This window comes from Strongylocentrotus purpuratus, unplaced genomic scaffold (genome assembly GCF_000002235.5).
Source record: "Strongylocentrotus purpuratus isolate Spur 01 unplaced genomic scaffold, Spur_5.0 spur5_scaffold_15, whole genome shotgun sequence".
Lineage (NCBI taxonomy): Eukaryota > Metazoa > Echinodermata > Echinoidea > Camarodonta > Strongylocentrotidae > Strongylocentrotus > Strongylocentrotus purpuratus.
The window spans coordinates 23,030,079-23,043,556 of record NW_022145600.1 but is presented as its reverse complement, the minus strand read 5'-3'; the positions used below and the strand labels follow the sequence as shown (position 1 = coordinate 23,043,556).

General features: G+C 37.7%; 1 protein-coding gene across 1 annotated transcript; it reads right to left on the bottom strand.

The window, feature by feature from the left end:
* Window positions 1-419: 419 nt before the first annotated feature.
* Window positions 420-6,546, bottom strand: LOC105438526 (C-factor-like). Its single transcript, XM_030985843.1, has 4 exons — window positions 6,267-6,546; window positions 3,974-4,150; window positions 3,301-3,469; window positions 420-1,880 (listed from the first exon to the last, which is right to left on the bottom strand). Exons 1-4 carry the CDS (start codon window positions 6,429-6,431, stop codon window positions 1,594-1,596), a joined length of 798 nt encoding a protein of 265 aa, XP_030841703.1. The 5' UTR covers window positions 6,432-6,546; the 3' UTR covers window positions 420-1,593.
* Window positions 6,547-13,478: the final 6,932 nt, after the last annotated feature.

Here is a 13,478-nt window from a genome sequence, read left to right as displayed (position 1 = left end):
CTGTTGGAATAAACATGAGAAGATTCCAATAATACAACAAATGATAGTGGTTTCTTCATCTAACATCGGATAGACATGATTTACTAACTGCTCCAAATACTGATATGGCACAATTATTGCACATTTTGCCTTGACACTTTTTGTTTGTATTACCATTACCTTATAAAGTGAAACTATATAAAGACTTCTCACCGCTCAAGAGAAACAAGAAAGGTGGTCTTTATAGAAGAGGGAAATTTATATCAGGTTCCAGTGACTGTTCAAAGGTGACACAAATTTATACTTGAGAGACAGGTGGTCTTTCTTTACAGGTGATCAGTCTATACCAGCAGACCCTACAGCAGGTTTGACTTTACATGTACATGTATGTCCTGAACAGTGGCAGTACCAGGATTCTTAAATATAGGGGGAGGGTCACAATGCGGGCAAGAACTACAGAGGGGAGGGAGGCAACACTGGCTGTGAGTGTTCCTCCTCTAGTGGTAGACATATTACTTTTGACTATGTTCATTACCTGAATGTACATGTATATTAATAATAATAGACGACAGTGAAGTCTCCTAAAGCATTAATCATTATTACCCTGGCTTTAGTACAGTTCCCATTACAGAGCTTGAGCATTTTTAAGGAACTTATTCCTGCCAGGTACCTATCTACCTCACCTGGGTCGAGTGTGGCAAATGTAGATTAATTTCTTGCAAAAAGACATTAGTGCTGCGCCAGGAATTCAAACCCCATACCTTGTGCTTCACTGTCCAGAGACTTGACCACAACACCTCTACATGTATACCATATGATAAACCACCCTTTCCTTCACCGTATAAATGAAATATACATAATCTGTCATCAATTGCATGGCTGGATGTCATAACATCACATCTTGTCTCCAAAAATGTGCAAGGGACTGGCTCACACAAGCCTTCATTTCCATACTCTGTAGAGGGCCAAGTCCAGATTTTCTTCCTTTAAGTGAGGTTATGCTCTAAATTGATGCTTTGCATGCATGTGAGATTATACACCCATTCAATGGAAATTCTATCCCATCCAGTTCAACTAACCATGTGTTCAGACAACAGGTAGTTAATTTTTTTGTAGTCTGAAGGATGTATGGCGAAACACAATTCAGAAACGTTCCAAATAAACAAAAAACGATAAAAGAATCAGGGTCCCATGCTAGTCTCAACATTGTATTATACAAAAATAATATAACTGGACGGAACTCATCTTGAGCATGCACCGATGATTGCCCAGCTATAATGCCAATTGTCCTCTTCAACAGTAGTTTCTTCATACAACGTTACTTCATGTAATCTGTATGCTCCTTTTGCTATCGATGATTATGTATTGTACGTTTCTTTATCTGACTTTTGAAAAAACTTCAATTAATCAGAACAGGCTATGCCCACAGAAAATTACACAAGGATACCTTGAACTCTTTTTCTGCTTTGGTCTACAAACGAAACACACGCTGGATTGCAAGAGGCAGCTTCTGTCCCATGTCTAGTGTAAATACAATGTGGCAGTCTCAGGTTTCGATCCTGGGCATATATAGAGTAAATTTTTCTTTTTAAAGAAACACTGCTTCGTCATCCGTCAGAAGGGGATCTCCTTGCCCGCAAAGTCCAAGAACTTCCCTGAATCTTCAACGTTCAGATTCTCTATCACCTCCATCATCCTCTCGACCGAATACTCGGGTGTGAAGAGCTTGTCCTCTGCGACATTCTTGTGGTAAGGTCGTGAGAGGTCGGTGTTCACCGTCCCCGGGTGAAGGCTGATGCATACCACCTTCCGTCTCCCCCGGGAGAACTCGATGCTCAGGTTCTTGGTTGCCATGTTGAGGGCGCTCTTTGACATGCGGTAGCTGTACCATCCACCATACCCTAATCAAAAGAGGTAATGAAAACTAGATGGAATTCGACTGCGCACAGTCGAAAATGATGCCTCCGTCATAGAGCAATTTTACCAACCAAAACAGAAGAAATTTTTCAAATTCAAGTTCATTTGTAATCCATTAACAGGTTCTCAAAATATCGTGATTACAAGCTATTTTTGCATACATAATGAGCCATGACCTTTGACCTCATGACCCAAGAATCTACTCAGTTCATTGGCTCTGCAAGATACATACATGATCTAAGTTTGGCAGGAATCCATCAATCTGTTCTAATGATAATGCGATCACAAGCCATTTTTGCATACATAATGAGCCGCGTGACCTTTGACCTCATGACCCCAAAATCTAATCAGTTCATCGGCTCTGCAAGTAACATACATGACCAAAGTTTGGCAGGAATCCATCAATCTGTTCTTGAGATAACGTGATCACGAGCTGTTTTTGCATATATAATGAGCCCTGTGACCTTTGACCTTTGACCTCGTGACCCCAAACTCTAATCAGTTCATTGGCTCTGCAAGATAAATACATGACCAAAGTTTGGCAGGAATCCATCAATCTGTTCTTCAGATAACGCGATCACGAGCCGTTTATGCATACATAATGAGCCCTGTGACCTTTGACCTTTGACCTCGTGACCCCAAAATCTAATCAGTTCATCGGCTTTGCAAGATAAATACATGACTAAAGTTTGGCAGGAATCCATCAATCGGTTCTTCAGATAACGCGATCATGAGCCGTTTTTGCATACATAATGAGCCCTGTGACCTTTGACCTTTGACCTTGTGACCCCAAAATCTAATCAGTTCATCGGCTCTGCAAGATACATACATGACCAAAGTTTGGCAGGAATCCATCAATTGGTTCTTCAGATAACGCGATCACGAGAACGGGACGTACGGACGTACGGACGGACGGACAACCCGAAAACATAATGCCTCCGGCTACTTCGTAACGGAGGCATAATAAACTGAAATTTTCTGTAACATGTAGTTTGTACTGTAGTTCTAGCAAACTAAGGGTCTCCATCTTTTTCTCTATCAACAGATATTGTTTGTAACATGCATCATTTGTTCATGATTTTAATCACTTGTTTCTTTATTCATTTATTTATTCATTTATTTATTCATTCATACATTCTTGTTTATTATTTCATTCATCTATTTACTTATTCATTCATTTAATTGTTGAATTATTCATCTATTTACACTTTAGCTAGACATTCACTTATTTATTCAGTATTTGTTTTTTAAACAATCGGCAAAATAGTTTAAAATTCAAAATGATTCGCAGATATAAGTACAAGTAGATTCCATTAGATTCTGGGTTTATATTCCTTCCCTTCATCACTAGAACTTATCCCTTCAACAACAACAACAATTGAAGGTATGAGGACACTCCCTAACCATTATCTGATATTGAACCAACTCTGGCAGACATGTTGACCAGTGTGCCAGAGTGACCTTCCGATGGCGACTGTCCAAACTCTCCGCTCCCCTTGGTCAGATGCTCCCCAAAGTACTTGGCCATCAGCAGAGGACCCAATGCATTGGTGGCAAATGTTGTCATCAGACCCTGTGTACACAAATGTGAATTTGAAGCTCGAATTTGTATTGTATCGTATTAATTTATTCATGGTAAAAAATATCAATCGGTCAAAACAGACTGCTTTTTAGGGAGTCTGAGCACTGAGTTTCTATACAAGATTCAGCGCATTCCAGCACCAGCACGCCGACAACAAAAATGTGAACAATGAATACGAAGGGGCTGATCAGCAAGTTTGAAAGTAGAATCAAGATTTAACCTTTCAAAGAATTTTTTCTTACATCGGTAAGTTTAAAAGATTGTATATTTTACTGCTATTTACATGTAGGTGTCATCAATCATCATGAAAGTACCCGTATAGAATTTTAGGGAACTCAGTTTTGTAGAGTGGGGTTTGAAATGTTGAGAATCAATAGAGGATGTCTGAACAGTTTTTAATACACAAAAAGTATACTAATGCTGCAATGTGTGCCAGATATGACGTTTTCCTTTTTTTTGTATACTATAGCTAATGTTGATGAAGTCATATAATACCTCATGTGATACAGCTCTAAGACTGGTCTCTCCTCTCCCTGATGGATGTAACATCCCTGCACAATTGATAAGTAGGTCCAGTCCTTTGCTAGAACTCTCGTTGCCATGGAGACGCTGTTTAACTTGCTGGGCTGTTGATGCAATCTGCTCCTCGTTTGACACATCTAACTGCATGATCTGTGTATAGTTAAAGATTTAAGAGAAGAAAACAAAAATAGTGTGATTCTAGCTTTTATCCTTACTTCTGATATTTTCATGTCCTACGTACGGCTAAAGATCATTATTTAGCAGGGTAGCATATGTATTTATCTTCATCCAAAACCTACTAGCACATGCGCAAGATTACCTATATATTTATATAACTGTGCACATGTTAAATCTCTATGGCTTGGCCTGCCTACAAAAAATGCCTGCTAGCATTTCAAAGGAGTGACGTCCCAGTCAAAATTCTCATCAAGATGATGGAAATTCAACTGAAGAAAATGTGGAAACAACATAGTTTCATCATCTTTTAATTCCTAAAAAGAAAAATCTGACTGCTTGGAGGAGTTTTAAACATCATTTGACTTTTGAATTTGATGCTCTCCTAGGTGCTCCAAGGAGAGGGGGATTTGGCGAATTTAGAAGTGGTCTCGGTGGAAAATACCCCCAAATGAAATAGACTTGAATGATTTTTCAGTATAGTATTTCATCTCATTTTTGCTGACTATTACGGCAGTTAATTCGGCGTTAGTTTAGAATCATTTCCAAATTTTGACTGTAACTCATTGTAACGGTAGGTAACTTCACACAGGCGCGCGCCCGCCCGCAACCCACCATCGGTATGCACTTGTATTGTGCAGCGGTTTGCCGTGAAACCTGTGAAAAAGTGTAGAGTGCCCAGTATTCGGTCACTTAAGGGAAATCACTAATATTTTGAATTCTTACCTCTTTTATTTGGCAATCTACCCATCAAAAGAAAAGAAAGTTATCCCTCTAACAGGATTTTATAGTCACTTAAAATAAAGAATGATAAGAAAAATATTTCTGAAAGAAGACGGAGCATTTTTCTGCCCAGAATTCGGTCGCGCCGATTAGAATTCGGTCACGCGATTTGTGCGTGGTATCTCCGTTGCCAAGGAGCGAAGCGTATTTGCGCACTATTTTCACACAATTGCGCGATAAAGCACTGATTGTCAATGCATTGACCGAATACTGGATGAGCGCTACCGCATGGCAAGGGTATCGTATAAATACCTCTTGCATATCGGCAAGTGCGTCATTTGCAAATTCGCTGCGATGGAGCGAACACAGAAGAGCTCCTCTTCAAACACATACTAAATTCATTGCGACAGCACACGTAGTTGTTTCGCAATAGACTTCTACATATGGCTATGCATGTTAGCGCATGTGCTAACAGAACGCGGAAGTGCAGAAAGTTGTGCGACACTGACCAATTCCGAGCTAAGTTGGAGATCTTTCCGAGGCCCATATCTGATTTAATTTTGAGAGTTAAGAAAAGTTGTTCAGCTGCCTGATTTGTGCAAGTTTCGCGGCTCATTAATTATTTTTTAAATTGTTACAGCTATTGAAACAGCTGAATGACCGAATACTGGGAATGGACCTAATACTAGGCGCACTGCCCTATACTAATATCAATGTTTTTTTTTTAAATACTCCAAAAATAATAAGAAAATTGACACGAAACAGGCAATAACTAATATACATATCTACTTTTAACTCATGGTCTTTTTTTTGACATTTAATGAATATTTACTTCATTTTGGGTATGTTTTAGTAGGGTATCTCCACGCCAGAGTTACAGGTCGAATTTTGGATAGGTTTCTGAACAAGCGCAGCCGTATGCAATAGGCCATAATACCCGGTTACTTCGTTTTGAGGAAAAATACTCCAAAAAAAAGATAAGAAAATTGACATTAAACATTTGTATAAAGAAACAAAAGAATTCTTTTTCTCTTTCTTTCTTTTTTTCTCTTGATTTCCTTTCTTAACTGATTTTTTTCTTCTTTTCCTTTCCTTTTTCTTTCCCTCGATCTCTTTATTTCCCTCCTCTTATCTTGTTCTCATTTTTCCTGACAGCAGGGCAGTTCTACCGACAATTTGGATATCCTGATCTGCTGATACTAGATGAGGGGGGATACGGCTCTGGACACCCCCTCCCCCTTCTAGTGACGGTCCTGAGTGCAACAAATAATTATAAAATCATTCTAATCGAGATCGAGGTAAGGCCTGCACTGCACTGAGAGCTAGGCCGCCCCGAGGTCAGGCGGGAGATATACTACGCGTACGGTACCTGGAGACTGTTCGGATGCTCTTTCTGAAGTGCTTGCAACTCCGCTGCACCGTCCGGCTGTCGACAAGTTGCAATCACAAGTGTCGCAGGCCGTTTATTCAGCAAATTTCGACAAAACTGCAATCCTATCCCTCTGCTTGCTCCTTGCACCAATGCATAAACCATCGTTGAATATCTTGAATGTGCCTTTGTCTACAAAATAAACTGTTTTGTTTTGGGAATAGCACTGTAGCAGTAGACAAATCTTGCGTAATAGCTGAAATTGCCAATTTGAAGTTGTTTAGCGATCTGCAGCCAGTGATCAGCGGTCATGATGTCGGAACATCCGGAAAACTTTCAAAGAAGAAAATTGATATAATTGATGTTCGGTGTTCGGGGGGGGGGGGAATTCAATGAATTATTGTTAATTCATTGCATTTTCTTTTTTTTTTTATAATTTATTTGTGGGAACTGCTCCCTACCCTATAGCCCAACGAACTCAAATTCCCTAGCCCCCGCTGCATGTGTACAGTCAGTGGCAAATTTGGCCTCGTAACTGTGAGGCTCTATAGGATCAAAACCGTGTCGATCATTAGTGCCCTTTTTGTGGGTCATTAAACCTCATCAATAACTTGATGGGGCCCGGGGGCGGGGTTCTCCAAAACACACACAAAACAAAATTTGAGGGGGGGGGGGGTTCGAACATTATGTTGTGGTGGTACACAAATATTATAAACCGTTATATTTATGTATATTTTAGCCGTCTCTGAAGCGTGGCTTTTTCGATCAATCAACAGAACTCAACTATCCCATTAATGTTGCCCTTATAAATGTAATTTATACAAAGTAGTGAAATGTCCGATAATTGGCAATTTATATTTTGTAGTATTTTCAAAAATGAATTGCATACAACTAAATCATCAGTGATTAATACATGTTGTAAGCCCGCCCCCCCCCCCCACTCCGAGAACGGACGGACCCCATGCGTGTTACCAAAATGTCCGGTAAAGGGGTACTTTTCGTGCGACAAAGTCCGGCCCGAGAATTGTAAACAAAGGGGTGTATTAACTTTTCACCCGGAGATTTTTTTTTTAAATGGGGTGTTTTTTCTTTTTTTTCTCTCATCTCTTTGGACTCCTGAGAAAATATTCCGAATTTAGGGGGGGGGGGGTACATTGAGCATTTTTCCGGATTAAGGGGGTCTCCAAGGCAGGAAAAGCCCGCGAAAAGCCCGCGAAAGGGGGATTCGGAAATGTTGGCAGTCCTCATGATAGGAGGTGCTTTCAAAAAGAGGGAACAAGCATACGCGTACCCTAAATAACACTGAGTTGGGGGGGGGGGGGCGGGGTTGTAAGTTCAGATAAATTGTATAAAATCATAGAAATGCACGCACCCCATATCATTATGCAATTTAATTGGTGTCGACTCGTTCAACCGGAAATATGCCCACGGAACAATTTTCAAATATTTCTTACGGGAAAATATTTTAAAGTTTTGTTTAGTATACATGGGCAAATGGGAGGGGACCTTGAAAGAAACGTCACTGAGATTTGAACTGATCGTACCTTTACAAGTCACAACTTTCTTATTTTTTTGTATAGGTTTTGCTCAAACATTCAAACTTTCGTGCAGCCCAGGCGTGGATCCAGGGGGGAGGACGAGCCATAAAAATAAAAAAAATTGTTATCAGAAATTTACCTTTTTTGTTGTTGCTACCCCCCCCCCCCCCCCCCCCCCCCCCCACCGAGCGAAATATCGCCACGCGATTTTCAAATTTCCGGGGGCAAAAAAGAAGAAGAAAAGTCAGTGCTCACAACTTTTTTTGATTATCCTACATTACACAGCTTTACACATCAAAGTAACAGTGTATCCATTTGGAGAGCAAAATAATTGTTCTGTTTTATTTACTAATGTAAAGCGCTATATAAATATCAATATGAATGTATGTATGTATGACCTGTTTCTCTCATTTTCTGCTTGTTTTTAAAACCAACTTAATCAGGGTGGACTTCCAATGTGCCTATTCATTTTTTTTTAATAAATAGAAAGCCTATTCAAATATTTTTGAACTCGAGACTCATTAGTTTGAGTAGATTTCTCATCATCTTGAATAAACAACTTATTAATGTTTTGATATGCGATCAAAACTACGAAAGACGAAGGGCAGGCTGAATCGAAGACTCATTACAACTACGAAAGCGATATTGAGGAATTTGATTGGTCGAAAGTCTTTCGAAGTCGGCATACTAGCAGTGCGCGCGCCATGCACGTTCGTTCTCTTTTCGCCGGTCGCCGTCGTTGAAAACGGTTAGTGTCATAAAAGGCTGGTTACAATCCGATTAATATGATTAGTTTCATGTAACATCATTATGTATTTTTGTTTTAATTTTGATATGTGACTATCTACCGATGTTGCGTAGATTTTTCAGAGTGATATTTCAACGTTTGGACTATCAAACTGGGTGTTGAAAATCTCAAAAGTGACGATCGAATTGTTTTTAGCCTACCACTATTAGTGTTGTGCATGATTTACGCAGGGCACGCCGATCACGGGCTCGCCGATTCATTTTGGAAGTAAAATTAAGCAATGAAATGCAGTTTGAATTTACGCATTATATTGATTTTATGTTCATAAAATATACTATTTGCAGAGCTGTTAAAGAATGAGAATACAGGTACTGTTTTCAGACCAATTTGTGCATCCGTTTTCTGATATAACACGGTCAAATCATTGTTTTTATTTTATTTTGCGTAGAACGGCTCGCTCCTTCGCGCTAGTTATATTTAAAATAATGATAGCGCCCGTGTTAAATCATTGGTGCTAGCTCTAAAATTTTGGATTGAGGTAATGTGATAATTCAGGTAATCTGTTGTGATTATACCGCTGCAAAATAACATGTTTTGGTTCAATTGTAGGCCCTCGATCTATAAAGCACACACTGTAATTGCAAAATTTGGGAGTCATAAAATTGATTTTGTAAAACAGAAAAACAGTGTTTATGCATGTGCATCATGCTATTTACCTTCAATTTGTTTATAACTGCAGAAATTAATGATATTAGGCCTAAAACAAAATGTTCAAACTTTGATGACAGTTGACATAGTTTCTGCTTGATCATTGAATATGTACGTATTCACTGATCATCAGGCACGTAGCCAGAGTTTGATTTTTTTTTTTTTTTTTTTTTTTTTTTGGGGGGGGGGGGGGCACATGTAATCGTTTTGGGGCACGTGCCCCCCCCCCCGGTGGCTACGTGCCTGCTGATCATTTAGTTAGCTTTTGCATTCTTTATATAGGCCAAAACAGACGCCAAAGAAGCAATGGCTTAGCAATGGCTTAGTAGCCCAATTCCCAAATCTGGATATTTCAAAAGGTGAATCCCATAATAGGCCATATAAGTAATATTTAAGTAATAAAATTAAATGTATGCGGATTGTATACACTTGGACCATCATGTGCTTAAATGAAAATAAATGTGTCCTACACAGGGTTTGGGGAAGTGTCGTTTGATTTGGGGGATTTTCTTGTGTGGTTTTGGGTGTATTTTTGAGTGCGTTTAAAACTTGTTTGCGTAGCGGGAAACACGAAGATGTTTTGCATTTAGCAGTTAACTAATTTTTCTTTGAAAGGAAGAAGCTAGTTATTTTTGCGTAACAAAATATTATGAGGTTCAAATATTGTGTATTGATTGGGTATTGTTTTGCACGACTAGTTGTACAGGCCTCCAGTAGTGAATCAGGAAAGATCACAATGGCCTTATGCGTATCAAAATGGCTAATTTGCCTAAATTAATGAAATGCGAAACAAAGGATTTGAGGGTTGTACAAAATTCTGATTTTTAAAAAAGAAATCAGATTTTTTTTCTACTTTGATCGATTCTCTCTATGTTTAAATAGATTTTGGTTTTCTTTTTACATGCTCTTGTAGTTGAGCTTACAAGAATATTTTGCATTACCTGTAAAGCAATTAATCATTTGAATTTATCATGTGCAATTTAGCGTTACAAAAACAAAATAGGTTCAAAAGTTTCTTTGTTTTAGAGTGAGACTGACAATGTGCATTTGGCCTACAGTAGTGGATAAGGAAAGATCATGATGGCCTCGATACGCCTAGGGAGTGGTATCAGTTTCACATACTAAAAATAAACGTTGAGGCACCCCACAATCAATCACAAACGAATCGAAATCAACCAAAGAAACAGCCAGTGAAAGCACCAAATCAATTATATGAAGAACATAAAGATTATGTAGCTCAATAAAAACTCAAAATGAAAGATGTCGACACGAAGAAGTCTAATAGTCCTCTAATTTATTTGCCTGCACAGCAGAATTCTCTGGGTATAACTTTTATAACATACATGTATTTGCATATGTACATATTAAAGGGCAAAGTAACCAACATAAGGACTAATACAGAAAGAAAGAAGAAGGATCATGGGTGTAAGGTAAACCAATATGAATGACATGGGATGAGGATGAGTCGGGGTTATATAATGTCCTAAATAATGATACACTATGAATAAAGGAGTCGTGGGCTGGTTGAAAGTCATGAACAGAAAATGGAAATGAGAGGAAAACAATTAGTATGACTAAAGAATAACTAGTTTTACATCTTACATAATGAATAGCTGATTTTGTGTTAATTTTCCCAAAACATTGACAGAAAATATAAAAGAAGAATTAAAAATAAATAAGGAAAGATAAAATAAGAAAAAAAAAAAATATGTATATTCAATAACGTAAAATAATAGAAAATGAGAAATGGGGAAACATAAGGAAAGGTACACACAGGCGCGTACACGGGGGGGGGGGGGGGGGGGGGGGGGTAAACAAAAATTATTCCAATGGGTGACTTAAAAAGGTGACCATAACCCCCCCCCCCCCAACGGAACGAAATGTCGATTCGGCAAATTTTCAAATTTTGGGGCCAAAAAAAAATTATATATATGTCCTTTTACCCCCCCCCCCCCCCCCCCACGCTTATTCAGCGGCTGGCTGAGTCGTTGCGAAATCTTTTGGACAAAAAAAAATTATATATGTCCTCTTACTTTTTCTTTTTTTTTTAGTAAAGATTGGATACAACATCACAGAAAATCGGAGACACTGTTAATTTTCGCTGGAAAGATGACTGAATATTACAATTATTTGGGAATCGCAAACAAAAAGCACTGTATGGTATCCGCGCTCGCACAAAGTAAGTTTCGCTTTGTTTGTTTTATTTTCGAAAATCATCATAAAAACAATAACACAATATAACAAAATAAAAGACTTACATAACATTAATAGAATGATAAAACGGTTGGATAGTCCAATATATACATAACAATAATATGATAAGTAATGATATGGCAAAATAGTAAGGCTTAATTAAAATACATTGTACATGTAATAAACTAAATTAATTAAAACTAAACAAAAATCATTAAAATTTATTAAAATATCCCCTCCCGTTATTTTTGTTACCAAATACTGCCCCACCCTTATCACCACCCTGCTAACGATTGATTTAGTTAGTTTTAAAATATTCCAGACATTATCTAACTTAGTCTGTTATTACATTGATTATGTTTATGGCAAACGCCAACGGTTCTAACACGAAACCAATGTGGATCTCATTAAAATTGTACTATTTTCCCGCTACCTGGAATCTTTTGGGTAATTCACTCATGAACTATTAAACGTTCCTGGCATTGTTCGTTTCTTTACGGGAATGGGTAAAATCACGACTCCAATTTCGACTAATCAGATGGCTTGATTTCTAAAGAGAGGTATATAACGACCATTAGTTGTCGAATCGACTTGAGTGATTGCTATCACTTAAGTAAAAACCTTTTACCGAATGGTTGTACGTTTTCTGCTGCACAAAGATTCAATCAGTTCAATTTTGGCCATTACAAGTAGTGTGTTATTTATGTAGACAAATGCTCGTGTACCTGTTATCTGTAGCTTATTTTATGTATGTTATTACCAAAGAAAAAAATGTCAGTCAGTCACTCAATTTTGTCTGAGAGTGAAGTCTAGAATGTAAACGGGTTTCCTTGCATAATTGAACACTAGGACACTGCCAATGTTAAAATTCCACAGATTTTACAATTTGATGTTGACTGCAAAAAGGGACATAGTAACTAACTGGGGAAATACTCTGTAGAAAACCGATCTCTTAGAACAAAGATGTGTCCTATTATAGTTGCACCTAGTCATACGGAATATGATTCAGATCAGCTAAATCTGAGGCCCTATTTTTAAACATTTATTATTTAGGTTTACCCATTGTTTTAAATCAAAATCTATTTTTAGAGCCCCAACATTAAAGGCATGAAGATTGAGAACATAAACATCAAACCTTCAGTATTTTCTTTGTGTATGTAAGTGGGTGTGCGTTACGTGTTTGTGTATACCTTATCAGATTAATACCGTCATGTTGGAATTCATGAAATTGTAAGCCTATGTTCAAAAGATGATTCAAAAGTCAAATATTGAATAAGTCAAGTCGAACTTTTTCGCGCGAATGGTCTCTTCATTGCTGTACTTATAATGGATGAAGTGTATTTCCATTCACTTCTTAAAAGCGCCTTTTTTCTTCTTTAGAACGTCCCATTTCATAATGGCAGTAGTCGGACATAAAAGGCGTGTTTTAAATCTTTTAATTTTACAATTTTAACAGTGTAATAAATACAGAATTCGCACAATCAAATAAAGAATTATTTACATACAGCCATGTACTCTAAATCATGGCAAAACAAATACTTGAATGTGTTAGCGATTGTGACACTATTTGTCAGGTTAAACTGATATTGATCATTTTAAGTAAACTTATATTCACATGAACAGTGCCATTTTTCTTCTAAAGTTTTGTTATACTCATGAAGAGTAGTAAATCAACAAATCTCTTTGATTACTCATAATCTCAATTCGTATAATAAGACAATGATATAACTAGAAGTAGATACGATATATATGTACATTCTTAAAGGTAATGCAAAGTTCTGGGAAATTTTTAAACTTGGGTGGATAGTGATTCTTTACAATTTGGATGCCCCTGTTGATGTATTATAAGCACTAGAAAAGTTAGCCTCTAAAACACTTCTGCTTTCGAGAAAAATTGAATATAAACATTTACCAGTAAATTTTGATAAGTTTCAAATAGCGCCTACGGTCGCACAATGGTAGCTGCGACCATGACAATCTAAGAATATGTAGATGTGATATATAACTTCCAAACTAGAATAGCAA